Source organism: Chiloscyllium punctatum, chromosome 37 (genome assembly GCF_047496795.1).
Source record: "Chiloscyllium punctatum isolate Juve2018m chromosome 37, sChiPun1.3, whole genome shotgun sequence".
Classification (NCBI taxonomy): domain Eukaryota; kingdom Metazoa; phylum Chordata; class Chondrichthyes; order Orectolobiformes; family Hemiscylliidae; genus Chiloscyllium; species Chiloscyllium punctatum.
The window spans coordinates 22557241-22574764 of NC_092775.1; the positions used below are offsets into that span (position 1 = coordinate 22557241).

Below are 17524 nucleotides of genomic sequence, written 5' to 3' on the forward strand. Positions count from 1 at the left end.
TACCTAGAGCCCCCAACTACCTGATAGCATTAGCTAAACTCAGCAGTTTCATTTGAAATTTTGTGAAAACAGTGGGCTATGCCAGAGAGCTCACACAGAGATAATCTGAACCAGCGTATGAGAAGGATAATTTCTGGATGAGAATAAGAAAGTCATAGAGTTGTACAGCACAGAAATAGACTCTTCAGTCTAACCCATCCATGTTGACCAGATATCCTAAATTAATCTAGTTCCCGCATCCCTCTAAACCCTTCCTATTCACGTACCCATCCAGATGCCTTTTAAATGTTGTAATTGTTCCAGCCTCCACCACTTCCCCTGGCAGCTCATTCCACACATACCACACTCTCTGTGAAGAGGTTGCCCCTTAGGTCTCTTTTCAAATGTTTCCTTTCTCAGTTTATACTTATGCCCTTTGGTTTTGGAGTCCGTTGCCTTGGGAATAAGACTTTGGCTATGCTCCCTATCCATTCCCCTCATGATTTTATAAACCTCTAAATGGTCATCCCGCAGTCTCTGGTGCTCCAGGGAAATTAGCCCCAGCCTATTCAGCCTCTCCCTATAACTCAAATCCTCCAACCTGGCAGCATTCTTGTAAATCTTTAAAAGTTTAGCAACATCTTTCCTATAGCAGGGATATTAGATTAGATTAGATTACTTACAGCATGGAAACAGGCCCTTCGGCCCAACAAGTCCACACCGACCCACCGAAGCGCACCCACCCACACCCATTCCCCTACAGTTAACACTATGGGCAATTTAGTATAGCCAATTCACCTAACCTGCACATTTTTGGACTGTGGGAGGAAACCGGAGCACCCGGAGGAAACCCACGCAGACACGGGGAGAATGTGCAAACTCCACACAGTCAGTCGCCTAAGGCGGGAATTGAACCTGGGTCTCTGGCGCTGTGAGGCAGCAGTGCTAACCACTGTGCCACCGTGCCGCCCAGAAAAAAAAGCCAATATCCTGAACAGCCACAACATGACATCTCATCTCCTATACTTAATGCAGTGACCAATAAAGGCAAATATACCAAATGCCTTCTTCACTATTCAACTTGTGACTCCACCTACAAGAAACTATGAACCTTCACCACTGGGGTCTCTTTGTTCGGCAACAATTTCCAGGACCCTACCATTATGTGTACAAGTCCTATCCTGATTTGCCTTACCAAAATGCAACACCTCACATTTATCTAAGTTGAATTCCATCTGCTGCTCCTATAGAACAATTCAGCTGCCCTTGTAAAATTAAACACCTCCTTGCACATCATATCAGTCTTGTTAGCCAATAGGTATTTTCCAATCAACCTGATCAGAGTTGTTATTACACATTTTTGGAGCAAGTGAGACTTGAACTCATGCCTCCTGGCCCAGAGGAAGGGACACTACCACTATACTACATGGGTAACCTTGCTTGCCATAGAGATGCTGGAAAAGCACAGCAGGTTAGGCAGCATCCAAGGAGCAGGAGAATCGACGTTTCGGGCATAAGCCCTTCTTCAGGAATGAGGAAGGTGTGCCAACCAGGCTAAGATAAAAGATAGGGAGGAGGAACTTGGGGGAGGGGCGTTGGGAATGCGATAGGTGGAAGGAGGTTATGGTGAGGGTGATAGGCCGGAGAGGGAGTGGGAGCGAAAAGATCAGGAAGAAGACTGCAGGTCAAGAAGGCGGTGCTGAGTCCGAGAGTTGGGACTGAGATAAGGTGGGAGGAGGGGAAATGAGGAAGCTGGAGAAATCTGCATTCATCCCTTGTGGTTGGAGGGTTCCTAGGCGGAAGATGAGGCGCTCTTCCTCCAGACGTCGTGTTGCCATGGTCTGGCGATGGAGGAGGCCAAGGACCTGCATGACCATGGCGGAGTGAGAGGGGAGTTAAAGTGTTCAGCCATGGGGCAGTTGGGTTGGTTGGTGCGGGTGTCCCAGAGGTGTTCTCTGAAACGTTCTGCAAGTAGGCAGCCTGTCTCCCCAATGTAGAGGAGGCCACATCGGGTGCAGCGGATGCAGTAAATGATGTGTGTGGAGGTGCAGGTGAATTTGTGCTGGATATGGAAGGGTCCCTCGGGGCCTTGGAGGGAAGTGAGGGGGGGAGGTGTGGGCGCAAGTTTTGCATTTCTTGCGGTTGCAGGGGAGGTTGGGTTGGCAGGGGGGGTGTGGACCTGACAAGGGAGTCGCGGAGGGAGTGGTCTTTCCGGAACACAGATAAGGGAGGGAAGGGAAATATATCCTTGGTGGTGGGGTCTGTTTGGAGGTGGCAGAAATGACGAAGCATGATCCGATGTATCTGGAGGTTGGTGGGGTGGTAGGTGAAGACCAGTGGGGTTCTGTCCTGGTGGTGATTGGAGGGGCGGGGTTCAAGGGCGGAGGAGCGGGAAGTGGAAGAGATGCGGTGGAGAGCACTATCAACCACGTCTGAGGGGAAATTGCGGTCTGTGAAGAAGGAGGCCATCTGGGTTGTTCGGTATTGGAATTGGTAATCCTGGGAGCAGATGCGGCAGAGGTGAAAGAATTGGGAATATGGGATGGTGTTTTACAGGGATCAGGGTGGGAGGAGGTTAATCTAGGTAGCTGTGGGAGTCGGTTGGTTTATAGTAAACGTCCGTGTTGAGTCGGTCGCTCGATAGAAATGGTCTAGGAAGGGGAGGGAGGAGTCTGAGACGGTCCAGGTAAATTTGGAGGTCAGGGTGGAAGGTGTTAGTAAAGTGGATGAATTGTTCAACCTCCTCATGGGAGCACGAGGTAGCGCCGATACAGTCATCGATGTAGCGGAGGAAAAAAGGTGGGGGGTGGTGCCAGTGTAGCTGCGGAAGATAGGATATGTGGAATAGTCTACGAAGAGGCAGGCATAGCTGGGGCCCATGCGGGTGCCCATGGCTACTCCTTTGGTTTGGAGGAAGTGGGAGGATTGGAAAGAGAAGTTGTTCAGAGTGAGGACCAGTTCAGTCAGTCGAAGGAGGGTGTCAGTGGAAGGGTACTGGTTGGGTCGGCGGGAAAGGAAGAAGCAGAGGGCTTTGAGGCCTTCGTGATGGGGATGTACAGGGACTGGATGCCCATGGTGAAGATAAGGCCAGGAAGCAAAAATCATGGAGGAGGTGGAGGGAGTGGGTGGTGTCCCGAACGTAGGTGGGAAGTTCTTGGACTAAGGGGGACAGTACCGTTCGGGACACCATCCACGCCTTCCACCTCCTCCATGATTTTCGCTTCCCCAGCATGATCTTCACCACGGACATCCAGTTCCTGTACACCTCCATCCCCATCACAAAGGCCTCAAAGCCCTCTGCTTCTACCTTTCCTGCCGACCCAACCAGTACCCTTCCACTGACACCCTCCTTCGACTGACTGAACTGGTCCTCATTCTGAACAACTTCTCTTTCCAATCCTTCCACTTCCTCCAAACCAAAGGAGTAGCCATGGGCACCCGCATGGGCCCCAGCTATGCCTGCCTCTTCGTAGGATATGTGGAACAGTCCATCTTCCGCAGCTACACTGGCACCACCCCCCACCTTTTCCTCTACTGCATCGATGACTGTATCGGCGCTACCTCGTGCTCCCACGAGGAGGTTGAACAATTCATCCACTTTACTAACACCATTCACCATGACCTCAAATTTACCTGGACCATCTCAGACTCCTGCCTCCCCTTCCTAGACCATTTCTATCTCGGGCGCCCGACTCAACACGGATGTTTACTATAAACCAACCGACTCCCACAGCTACCTAGATTAACCTCCTCCCACCCTGCTCCCTGTAAAAACACCATCCCATATTCCCAATCCCTTCACCTCCACCGCATCTGCTCCCAGGATTACCAATTCCAATACCGAACAACCCAGATGGCCTCCTTCTTCAAAGACCAAAATTTCCCGTCGGACGTGATTGACAGTGCTCTCCACCGCATCTCCTCCACTTCCTGCTCCTCCGCCCTTGAACCCTACCCTCCAATCACCACCAGGACAGAACCCCACTGGTCCTCACCTAAGACCCCACCAACCTCCAGATACATCGTATCATCCTTCGTCATTTCCGCCACCTCCAAACAGACCCCACCAACAAGGATATATTTCCCTTCTCTCCCCTATCAGTGTTCCGGAAAGACCACTCCCTCGTCAGGTCCACACACCACCCCCCCCCCCCCCCCCCCACCAACCCAACCTCCACTCTCGGCACCTTCCCCTGCAACCACAAGAAATTCAAAACTTGCACCCACACCTCCCCCCTCACTTCCCTCCAAGGCCCCAAGGGACCCTTCCATATCCATCACAAATTCACCTGCACCTCCACACACATCATTTACTGCAACCGCTGCACCCGATGTGGCCTCCTCTACATTAGGGAGACAGGCTGCCTACTTGCGGAACGTTTCAGAGAACATCTCTGGGACACCTGCACCAACCAACCCAACTGCCCCGTGGCTGAACACTTTAACTCCCCTCCCACTCTGCCAAGGACATGCAGGTCCTTGGCCTCCTCCATCGCCAAACCATAGCTACACGACGACTGGAGGAAGAGCGCTTCATCTTCCGCCTAGGAACCCTCCAACCACAAGGGATGAATGCAGATTTCTCCAGCTTCCTCATTTCCCCTCCCCCCACCTTATTTCAGTCCCAATCCTCGGACTCAGCACCGCCCTCTTGACCTGCAATCTGCTTCCTGACCGCTCCGCCCCACCCCCTGACTGGCCTATCACCCTCACCTTAACCTCCTTCCACCTGTCGCATTCAACCTCCTTCCACCTATTGCATTCCCAACACCCCTCCCCCAAGTTCCTCCTCCCTACCTTTTATCTTAGCCTGCTTGGCACACCTTCCTCATTCCTGAAGAAGGACTTATGCCCGAAACGTCGATTCTCCTGCTCTTTGGATGCTGCCTGACCTGCTGAGCTTTTCCAGCAACACATTTTTCAGCTCTGATCTCCAGCATCTGCAGTCCTCACTTTCTCCTTGCCATACAGATGATCATTTCAACCAGCTGGAACATGCTTAAACAATTAAAATGTAAACGTTAATTAATTGAAAACAAACTTATATTTTGACTTTCAGAAGTTGGAAGTACAATTACAAAGTGTCCATCACATCTCAAGTCAATTATTCTGTAACCAAATCTGGATATTGTGTAAAAATGACACCAATTACAATCCTCTCATTTTTGATGGCAGTAGATAAGCCAAATATGTCACCTCTACCACAACTTCAATATGAATTTTTCCTCTGAGAAGACTTTCAGATTCACAGCTTTAGTATGAAATTAATGAGTGGTTGATGCTGTACTTTTTAGATGTTTCGATCAAATTGTACTTTAGGGAACTATGGTTGTTCAGGAGCTGAACACCAGCAGATGAGCAGGTTTGCCTGCCAAGTCACTGTGCAATCTGTGAAGCAATAGGTAGTTCAAATTGACAATAGTGGATTATTTGTATTCTTTTCAAGATATAATCTGCATGACACTACTTTTCATTTGTAAATTGGGGTTACTTGCAAGTCTACAGACCCATGAACGTAATAACAAAAAAGCAGGATGAACAGTTCCCATCCAAGTATCATACCATCTGTCTCAATACATTAATAATCTGAAGTAACAGAGAAAGGAGAACATTATGTATCAAAAAGTAGAACCAAGTGATAATAAAAAAGAGAAAGAATGGCTAGATAAATGGCTAGAAACAGAGAAATCCTGTAACAAATGTACCCTCAGTAAGTTGAAAATTGTTTTGGACAAAATGGGAAGATTTCTCAAACAAATATCGAAGGTTTTCATGAAAGTTAAAACTTAACAAATCTGCAGCATTTCCTTTAAAAGATTGTTGGCTTTCTTCATTTGCCAGTATTATAGTTTTATTCCTTCTTTTATTTAAACAATATTTAAAATAAAAATAAGGTTGAAGAAAAGGCAAAACTTCCAGGAAAGGGGACTTTTAAAAATAGCAATAAACACATTAAAGGGAAATGCAAGCTACAAAATGATGAGTCTCTAAAAAGCAAAATTTAAGAAAAATTGTAGGAGGGATTAAAATATCTTAAACAACTAGATTAGATTCCATATAGTGTGGAAACAGGTCCTTTGGCCCAACAAGTCCACACCGACCCTCCGAAAAGTAACCTACCCAGACCCATTTCCCTCTGACTAATGCACCGAACACTATGGGCAATTTAGCCTGGCCAACTCACCTGACCTGCATATCTTTGGACTGTGGTAGGAAACCAGAGCACCCAGAAAAAACCCACGCAGACATGGAAAGAATATGCAAACTCCACACAGACAGTTGCCCAAGGCTGGAATCAAACCTGGGAGCCTGGTGCTGTGAGGCAGCAGTGCTAACCACTGAGCCACCATGTCACCCCAAAGTGCTAAGTGATCACTGTAGTCAGCAGGAGTGGATTAGTTCTAAATTAGAGAAAGGCCAATTTTGACGGTATTAGGCAAGAACTTTAAAGAGCTGATTGGACGCAGATGTTCACAGGTAAAGGGACGGCTGGAAAATGGGAAGCCTTCAGTAATGAGATAACGAGAAACCAGAGAAAGTATATTCCTGTTAGGGCGAAAGAAAAGGCTGGCAGGTATAGGGAATGCTGGATGACCAAAGAAATTGAGGGTTTGGTTAAGAAAAAGAAGGAAGCATGTGTCAGGTATAGACAGGATAGATCGAGTGAATCCTTAGAAGAGTATAAAGGCAGTAGGAGTATACTTAAGAGGGAAATTAGGAGGGCAAAAAGGGGACAGGAGATAGCTTTGGCAAAGAATTAAGGAGAATCCAAAGGGTTTTTACAAATACATTAAGGACAAAAGGGTAACTAGTGATAGAACAGGGCCCCTCAAAGATAAGCAAGGCAACCTTTGTGTGGAGTGGCAGAAAATGGGGGAGATACTAAATGAGTATTTTGCATCAGTATTTACTGTCGAAAGGGATATGGAAGATATAGAAAGTAGGGAAATAGATGGTGACATCTTGAAAAATGTCCATATTACAGAGGAGGAAGTGCTGAATGTCTTGAAATGCATAAAGGTGGATAAATCCCCAGGACCTGATCAGGTGTACCCTAGAACTCTGTGGGAAGCTAAGGAAGTGATTGCTGGGCCTCTTGCTGAGATATATGTATCATCAATAGCCATAGGTGAGGTGCCTGAAGACTGGATTTTGGCTAAGGTTTAAGAAGGGTGGTAAGGACAAGCCAGGGAACTATAGACGAGTGAACCTGACATTGGGTGGTGGGCAAGTTGTTGGAGGGAATCCTGAGGGACACGATGTACATGTATTTGGAAAGGCAAAGACTGATTAGGGATAGTCAACATGGCTTTGTGCATGGGAAATCATGTCTCACAAACTTGATTGAGTTTTTTTTTGAAGAAGTAACAAAGAGGATTGATGAGGGCAGAGCAGTAGATGTGACCCATATGGACTTCAATAAGGCATGGGAGACTGGTTAGCAAGGTTAGATCTCACAGAATACAGGGAGAACTAGCCATTTGGATACAGAACTTGAGCAAAGGTAGAAGACAGAGGGTGGTGGTGGAGGGTTGTTTTTCAGACTGGAGGCCTGTGACCAGTGCAGTGCCACAAGGATCGTGCTGGGTCCTCTACTTTTTGTCATTTACATAAATGATTTGGATGCGAGCTTAAGAGGTACAGTTAGTAAGTTTGCAGATGACACCAAAATTGGAGGTGTAGTGGACAGTGAAAAAGGTTACCTCTGATTACAACAGGATCTTGATCAGATGGGCCAATGGGCTGAGATGTGGCAGATAGAGTTTAATTCAGATAAATGTGAGGTGCTGCATTTAGGGAAAGCAAACCTTGGAGTGCGGGTTCATAGCGCCATGAAAGTAGAGTCGCAGGTAGATAGGATAGTGAAGAAGACGTTTGGTATGCTTTCCTTTATTGGTCAGAGTATTGAGTACAGGAGGTGGGAGGTCATGTTGTGGCTGTACAGGACATTGGTTAGGCCACTGTTGGAATATTGCATGATGAAAAGATGATCGGAAAGATGGTGTGAAATTTGAAAGGGTTCAGAAAAGATTTACAAGGATGTTGCCAGGGTTGGAGGATTTGAGCTACAGGGAGAGGCTGAACAGGCTGGGGCTGTTTTTTCTGCAGCGTCAGAGGCTGAGGGGTGACCTTATAGAGGTTTACATAATTATGAGTGGCATGGATAGGGTAAATAGGCAAAGGCTTTTCCCTGGGGTCAGGGAGTCCAGAACTAGAGGACATAGGTTTAGGGTGAGAGGGGAAAGATATAAGAGACCTACGGGGCAACCTTTTCACGCAGAGGGTGTTGTGTGCATGGAATGAGCTGCCAGAGGATGTGGTGGAGGCTGGTACAATTGCAACATTTAAAAGGTATTTTGATGGGTATGTGAATAGGAAGGGTTTGGAGGGATATGGGCCGGGTACTGGCAGGTGGGATTAGATTGAGTTGAGATATCTGGTCAGCATGGACGAGTTGGACCAAAGAGTCTGTTTCTGTGCTGTACATCTCTCTGACTAATACAAAGTGCTTCAGACACTGGAAAGTTGAAATCAAAAAAAAAAGTTACAAAATGCTGGAAATACCTACTGGATCGAGAAATGTCTGCAGAAGGAGAAACGGTTAAAATTCCACATAAAATAAATAAGCTCTGATAAAAGGCCTCAGACCGGAAAAAAATAATTCGGATTTTCTGACCCTGCATACTACTGTGTTTCAGTATTTTCAATATTTTCAGTTATTTGAAATAACTGTAACCTTGCTGAGCAAAGCTTGCCTCAGGATTTTAAAAATAAATTTCAAGATGTTTGCATTGATTTTATTACCTTTTGTCACCCAGTTTTGCCATTTTGTAAGTACCTTGGTGAGAGTTATGTTACATTAAAAAGTTTATAAATGCATATGCTCATTATACAATCACACTCAGCTTCTATGTCTCCCAAAGCAGTCAAAGATAACTTCAAACTGCTGCATCCAGGATAGGTTCAGTAATTACAGTCCAAGCTTAAATTTGCAAAGTTTAAGGGAATCTTGAATTCTACCGCCTTGCTGGAGGCATATGTGATGAACTTCATGCTCCACATAAAGTTACTTTTGGAATTCCAAGTAATGACCTGATATTTTACCATAGTTTAGTTTGTTGTTAAACTAAAATTATGTCAGACAATTGCATGCAAGACAGAGTTTCACTTCATTTTGTCCCAGTCAGGTCAGCTTACAACGGTTCTGAGAATGATCACTCAACCTGAAACGTAAACTTGGATTTCTCTCCATAGATGCTGCCAGACCTGCTGAGCTTTTTCAGCAATTTCTATTTTTGTTGCAGCTTATAGCTCCACATTTACAACATTGTTCTGGAGTTTGCGTGAAACAGAAACATTAAAATTATTGACGAGATATACTGTAAGGCACGATTATAGATAGCAGTGTCATGATTTGCACAACGACTGGACACCATTTCTCAGGTCCACGGATAAACAAAGATGTCGGTTCACCATTCAATCTAAAAGTTTTTGCATTTTCTGCTAACCTATATCGATGTTATCAAGGCAGATCTGCAAACAGGAGAACAAAAGCTGCAAGTTTGCACATTGAAGACATTTCTTGACAATTGCCATGTCATGAAAGCTCATTCATGTCAGTGATTGGTGTCCAAAACAATGGTAACCCAAATACATTGTAGAAATATTTCATATACATCAATTTTTTTAAAGTAAGTCTGCACTGGAAACACATTCAGTGTACATTGAAATAAAATTCACAAATGATTGGAAAATTATATCAAAGACTGATTTTGACATTTTGACCACTGGTTTGAAATCAAAAGACTTCATTCAAGGTTAACCAGTAGACAGCACCACACTAACACATGTTTCATTAATAAACACAAATCTCATCTGTCTGGTGTTAAATTTTAACCCTTCACATCTTGTAGGTGGCAGCAGTGGGATTGGGCAAATTAACTGCAGGCAATTTCAAAAGGCAAATGTAACTCCAATATTTGAGAAAGGGGAGAGGGAGAGAAAGACCAGAAAATTACAGAGCAGTTGGTCTAAGATCTGCACTGGGGATGTTATTAGAACCTATAACTTAGGCATGTGCATTAAATGAAATTTCATCTTATTTGAAGAGCCAACATAGGAATATATGCAGGCCATTTAACTCACTGATTCTGCCCCTTCATTCAATACAATCATGGCTGATCAAACACTTCAATATCTTTTATCCACCTCATTCCCATAATCCTGTATGCCATTGGTAATCAGAGATATATCAATCTCCACTTTTAACAGATACAAAGACTGAGCCCCCACAAGCCTCTCTGAAAATTCTCCTCATCGTGGACCCTATTTTTTTTTTACAATTACATCCCCTGGTTCTCGACCCTCCAGTCAAGGGAGGCACCTTTCCTGTGTCTACCTTATTTACCCCTTTAAGTATTTTCAAAGTTTTAATGAGATCATTTCTCATTCTTTGAAACTTGAAAGAATACAGGTCCGGTTGGCCCAATCTCTCTTCACAGGTCAGTCCCACCATCTCAGGTACAAGCCTGGCAAACCTTTGTTACAATTCCTCCATGGCATTGTTATTTATCCTAAAAGCTTTCAAATCTATATGCTGCTGTAAAGCCCAGGTCAAGAATCTAACTGTTTTTTGGGGGGAAGAAGTCTGAAATGTAGATGGGCGAATACCAATGAGTGTGGCTCACACAGACTTCCAGATGATAATTGATACTGTTCTCCCAAAAGAGTTATAAGGTGAAACTGAAGATCATGGAAATAAGCAAATGTTTTTAGCCTGGTTAGGTGTTTGACTAAACTGTACAAGTGTATAAAGATAATGAATATGTATCCGAGAATGGTTAATGGATAATAGGAGGAAGTGGCATAGTGGTTATAAGACAATGATATACAGGAACAGAATTGGGCCATTCGGCCCATTAAGTCTGCTCCACCATTTGATCATACATTTCTCAACCCCATTCTCCTGCATTCTTCCCAAAAACGTTGATCCCCTTAAGTAAATTAGGATCTTAAAATTGAAGCCAGCTAATCAAGGAGAGAAATTAGGAACCCTCTCTCCACAAAATTAGCAGAAATTAATCCCATTAAAATCAGTAGATTTTATTAGTAAGTACCTCCAAAGCTGAAAATGGGAAGAGATAAGGTTTTCACCCTGTACTAGCCAGATGTAAATGAAACCCAGTACTCAGGATAACAGCCATGGAAAAACTGATTAGCTTTTGGTGAAGATGTGGATCAGATCCTGGAATGTTTCAGAGGATCCAATGAAATTGGGTGACATTAATTAATTGTTTTTAAAGAATTTGTCAACTGTTTTAGAATGTTATGGATTGTCTTAGCTGCTGTTATAGAATCTGTCACAGCAATCAACATGAGTGGAGTCTTCAAAGCAGGTTGTTGTATCTAAATTTGCTTGAAGCCTCTTTTGCAAGACTAAACCTCTTAAAGGATTCAGCTTTGCAGTCACAGAACACAAATATCTGGAATACTGAAGAACACTTATTTGTAAAATCTATTCACATATTTTATGCAAAATATGAGCTAGAAGTACAAAAGTATTATCATTTAGGCATCATGTGGCTTTGCTCTACTGCAATCCCATGTTCTTGTCTTAAATCTGAGATCAATAGGTTATTGAGAACCAAGTGTATGAAGAGAAATGAAGCCAAATTAGCCAAAGCAGATAAAGAAGGCTAAGCTGAACATCAGCATTGATCTTACAGTATGGCTCAACATTTTTAAGCAGCAGAAAGACCTTTTCCCTTCATAAGGGAAGAAGTAACCTACAACAGCCATTGGTCCATCATGACCATGATGGTCTTTGTTACAACTTAAAACAAATGACCAATCTCTTACTCAGTAGAGTCGCAGAGATGTGCAACACAGAAACAGACCCTTTGGTCCAACTCGTCCATGCCAACCAGATATCCTAACTTAATCTAGTCCCATTTGCCAGCATTTGGCCCATATTCCTTTAAATTCTTCCTATTCATTTACCCATCCAGATGTCTTTTAAATGCTGTAATTGTACTAACCTCCACCTCTTCCTCTGGCAGCTCATTCCATACACGCACCACCCTAGCTCCACATCACCCAACAACTCACATCCATCGCTAACTTTTGCTCAAAAAGCATTTCCTCAACTGGTTCCTCCAGCAAAGAATGCAAGCTGTAAAATCTAGGTGGGCAAAACCAAAGTGATAAGAGACACTGATCGAGAGTCAGATCAGAACACAGACTCTGAATTTACACCAAAATATGAGCACTAATGTTAAAAATGAAGTCATACTAAAATATATTTTAAGAAGGGCAGGTGGGGAACAGATACAATATGCTACAACACAGGGTACATTAGTTACAATGATGAGTTATATCTGGAAAGAAATAATATAACTTTAAATATATTGGCAGAATAAATATACACTTTCCAGAATTAATCTCATTTTAAAAAAAAATCTGTCTTGTATCCTGGTAAATGATCATCCTCCACCATTTTGACTACCTTCAGCAGGATTCCACAAAAAGCATCTCGCCTTCCTCTCCCCTCTTGTCAGCATACTGCATGAACTATTGCCTCTGTGATATTCTGATCCACTCTTAATACCTCCTCATAATAAACCTTTCAGAAGGTGTAACAGCTGCCCCTATACCTCCTCCCTCTTCACTACCTAAGGCCAAAAACACACTGTACAGGTGGAGCCAATAAAAGCAAAATACTGTGGATGCCAGAAGTCTGAAATAAAAGTAGAAAAGGCTGGAGAAAATCTAAAAGAGGACACATCAGATTTGAAACGATAACTGTTTTATTTGCTCCAGAGATGCTGCCAGACCTGCTGAGTTCTTCCAGGGCATTTTATCTTTATTTAAGATCTCCAGCATGTTCAGTCATTTGCTTTTTTTTTGAAGTCTGTTGACCCTGCTTTTGTTGATAAATCCTAATGCTGATGTTGGCAATTTATGATCGATTGCAATCAAAAGGAAGAAGTAGCTTATAACAGCCATTGGTCCATCCTGACCGTGATGGTTCTTTGTTACAAATTAAAACAAATGGCCAATCTCTTACTCAGTAGAGTCACAGCGATGTACAGTACAGCAACAGACCCTTTGCTCCAACTCGTCCATATCAACCAGATATCCTAACCTAATCTAGTCCCATTTGCCAGCATTTGGCCCATATTCCTCTAAACCCTTCCTATTCACTTAGCCATCCAGATCTTTTTAAATTTTGTAATTATACCGGCCTCCACCTCTTCCTCTGGCAGCTGATTCCATACACGAACCACCCTAGCTCTACGTCCTTCAACAATTTACATCCATCGCTAGCTTTTCCTCAAAAAGTATTTCCTCATCTGATTCCTCCAGCAAAGAATGCAGGCTCTAAAATCTGCTTAATAAAGGCATTTCTCTGAACGGCAACCTAACTATTCCTGACAATTTAAATCGATAGCCCTTCATTTGTTCACAGCTCTTCCCTTTTCAATCAAAACATTTCGTTATTACTTCCAGTTAACTTTTCTATTCTGTTATAAATAATCCAAGTGTCTCAAGTCGGTTCCAAACTGTTGCTCGATCATTTCGAACATGACTGTGATGAATTTAAGCCTTTTAAGGCCTTGTACCCACCCGTTGAAATACACAACCCACGCTTGAACTGTAGCTTCACCTCCTTCTGAAACATGACCTTAAATTGCACGGCCAAAGAAAAACCTGGATTTCTTTGCATTGTTCACTCTAAACTGCAACATTTTAAAGTGTTTTGGAGCCCGGCTGAGCCTGAGCCGCCGGCCCTGGTTAAAGACTGTAACAGAGTAGCCAGCTTGGCAACAATGTAGCAACTGCTTACAGCCCCAGCCGTTCTCCGTCCACAGAGCTCCAGGTCACTGGAGAGGAATGTGCACCGTAAAGGCAGCCACAAAGGGATCCAGCTCCCAAAAGCCTGAGCTCTCGCTCTCAATGGAAACTGTGTTTTGATCGGCCTTTCCCACTCACCATCTGCACTTCGCCTTTCCCAGGAAGCTGCAGCTCATTCAGCCCCCTTGACAGCCGGAAGTAACGCCCACTCTCCCTCTCTCAGAATAACCCCAACTCCAGTTTGTTTTGCATTCGCTGTGCGGGGTTAAAATACCCTGGGGTTCATTGAGATTTACAGCGGGGCAGGAGATCATTGAACCACCGTTAAGTTTTCCAGCTCTTGATTCGAAGCCTTGTAGGTTACAACCTTCCATTTCATGCCCAAGTTTTTTTAAAAAAATGAGATGAAAGTTCTGTCTCTAACACACTTTTGAGGTTTGGAGGTGCGGGGGGGTTGGTGTACAAAGTTTAAAAATCTCACATCACCAGGTTGTAGTCCAACAGGTTTAATTGGAAGCACTAGCTTTCGGAGCGCTGCTCCTTCATCAGGTGGTTGTGGAGGACTCAATTGTAAGACACAGAATTTATAGCAAAAGTTTACAGTGTGATGTAACTGAAATTATACATTGAAAAATACCGTGATTGTTTAAGTCTCTCATCTGTTAGAATGACCATGATAGTTTCACTTCTTTCACATGTAAATCACAAAACATTTTTTTGAAGTTACATTCTCAGGTTAACTGTAACAATTAGTGTCAGCCTAGATATTTAACAAACAGTCAAAAGTATTTTTCAATGTATAATTTCAGTTATATCACACTATATTTTTGCTATAAATTCTGTGTATTACAATTGTGTCCTCCACAACCACCTGATGAAGGAGCAGCACTCTGAAAGCTAGTGCTTCCAATTAAACCTGTTGGACTATAACCTGGTGTTGTGTGATTTTTAACTTTGTAACCCTGTTGAGGCAGTGACTTCCAGACCCACAACATACTCTGGGTGGAAATAAGTCCTCCTCCAGACTCCTTTAATCTTCTATCTTCACAGTTTTTATTAAAAACAGAAATTGTTGGGAAAAACTCAGCAGATCTGTCAGCATCTGTGGACAGAAAACAGAGCAAACATTTCGAGTCCAGTGACTCTTGTCCATAGATGCATCCGGATCTGCTGAGTTTCTCCAGCAACTCCTGTGTCTGTTTCAGATTTCCAACACCCGCAGTTCTTTGTTTTGTGTAAATCTATATCCCCTGCTTATGAACCTTTTGGCAAATAGAATAGGCACTTATCAACCCCATCAAAACTGTACACAGTTTTAAACGCCTCACCATTGAAGTTCCCCTCAACTCCCCTGTTGCGATGTAAAGGATCACAGTCTAGGGTGAAATTTTCCAATCTTGGCAATAGACTCAAAAATATCTGGACCACCAATATTTTGCTCACTTCTGTCCTATAATGCAGTAATGACAATCTGACAAGTACTTCCCTGAGGTAGATTCAATTTTTTTTTACACTAATTCAGGCTTGACCTCCCTCCACCTGTATTCTGTGCCTTTGTCTAATAAAGTATCCTGCATGCCTTTTAATTACCTTACCAGACACTGCTGCTACCTTCAGAGATATATGAATATAAAGACCAGGTTCCCTTATTCCTGAACGGTGCAATAAGTAGTATCCTACTGGTTATTATATACTTCCTTGTATCATTAGTTTTTCCAAATATATTACCTCAGACTTTACTGGTTGAATTCGATGTGTCTCTTTTCAGCCTACTCTTCTCGTACACTGAGATCTTCCTGCAAATCATACCTTCCTTCCTTACCATGCATCACACAGCCATTTTTGTGAGCTTGTTAACGGCATGGTGGCTCAGTGGTTAGCACTGCTGCCTCACAGTGCCAGAGATCTGGGTGTGATTCCAGTCTCAGGCAATTGTCCATGAAGAGCTTACACATTCGCCCCCTGTGTCTGCTTGGGTTTCCTCTCATAGACCAACAGTGTGCAGGCTTGATGGATTGGTCATGCTAAATTGCCCCATAGTGTCCAGGGTTGTGCAGGCTATGTGGGTTAGCCATAGGAAATGCAGGGATAGAGTAAAGGGGTGGGGAAGCTCATCAGACAGTCAGAGTGGACTTGATGGGCTGAATGGCCTGCTTCCACACTGTAGGGATTCTATGATAACCTCAACATTGAAGCCTAAGTAATTGAAATTCACCAGAAAAGAAGGACCAAATACAATGAACTATAACTGAGGCAAGACTTCCAATATAAATGCACACATTGACTATTATGCAGAGGAACCTCGATTATCTGAACGAGATGGGTGGGCACTATTTAGTTTGGATAATTGATTATTCGGTTAATTGATTTCCTCTGGGGCTCAGAGTTTTCTGTGAAATTTGCTCCCCATTCAGGAGACTAGGCAAAAGCACACAAAGACCCCCACCTCCCTGTCCACTCCCACCCTGCCCCTTTCGCACCCCCAAACCCATCCCCACTCCCCCAAACCTGCACCCCCTGTCCATCAGAAGTCAGTCAGAACAACCTTCCCTTAATGAAACCACACTAGAAGTCATTAAGATCAAAAGTAATAGGAACAGGAGTAGGTAATTCAGCCCTAGAGCCTGCTCAACCATTCAACAGGGTCATGGCTGATCCAACATTTCTCACTTTCCTGGTAACCATTGATTCCCCTACTGATCAAGAATCTAACTATCTCAGCCTTGAAACTACACAAGGTCTGTGCTTCCACAGCTCCCTTTTTGACAAGGAGGACCTAAGACTCACAACCATCTGAGAGAAGAAATTCCTCCTCAATTCAGTCTTAAATTGGCATCCCTTTATTCTGAGACAATGCCGTCTGGGTCCAGACTGTCCCATTAGGGGAAATATTGTCTCACCATTTAACATGTCAAGTTTAAGAATCCTACATGTTTCAATGAGACCATCTTTCAATCTTCCAAACTCCATGAATAGAGTCCCAACCTGTTAAACCTTGAACCTTCTCTGAACTGCCTCCAATGATATATCTTCCATTGAAGAAGAAGACCAATTGATGAAAACCATGTGTTTCTAAGTAATGAGTGATATTGTCTCTCCTAACAGTCTCCAATAACTTGCCTACCTATAATATTAGCATGACTGACCTGTCCTCATCTAGTCTATCCCTTTATTCCTTCTTTAAACAATGGTACAAAGTTAGCAATTCTCCAGCCTGTAGGCAGAGTGGTTTGGAAAATAGTAGCCACAACCTCTGTTATGTCCTCCATAGTTTCTCTCAACAGGCAAAGGGATATATTTCACCTGGCACTGATGAAATATCTACTTTCAAAGATGATAAATCCACAAGCATTTCACCCTTTTGCCATATTTATCCGATTTAATATTTCACACTACTCTGCCTTAACTACAATACTTGCATTGTCATCCTCTTTTTTTTGATGATAGACACAAAGTATTCATTGAAAATCATTTCCACATCTCCTATTTCACTCACAGATTATTGTTTTGGTCTCTAATAGGCACCACTCCTTGCTTGCTTACAACTTGCTCTTGTATATTTATGAAACATTTTTGAGGATTCTCCATTGAGTTTATAATTACTAATCCTTTATCTGATAACTTGGATATGGCTAAAACATAACTATACGGAACATTTTCTTTCCTGTGTGAGATCCATTGAAATGCAGTA

General features: G+C 43.3%; 1 protein-coding gene across 1 annotated transcript in view; it reads right to left on the bottom strand.

Moving 5' to 3' along the window:
- The window catches only part of manbal (mannosidase beta like), a 50714-nt gene extending 36905 nt beyond the window's left edge, over positions 1 to 13809 (bottom strand). The window contains exon 1 of the mRNA XM_072556444.1: positions 13606 to 13809. Coding sequence (XP_072412545.1) covers positions 13606 to 13705 — 100 coding nt within the window. The 5' untranslated portion in view covers positions 13706 to 13809. The remainder of the gene's footprint in view (positions 1 to 13605) is intronic.
- Between the last annotated feature and the right edge of the window lie 3715 nt (positions 13810 to 17524).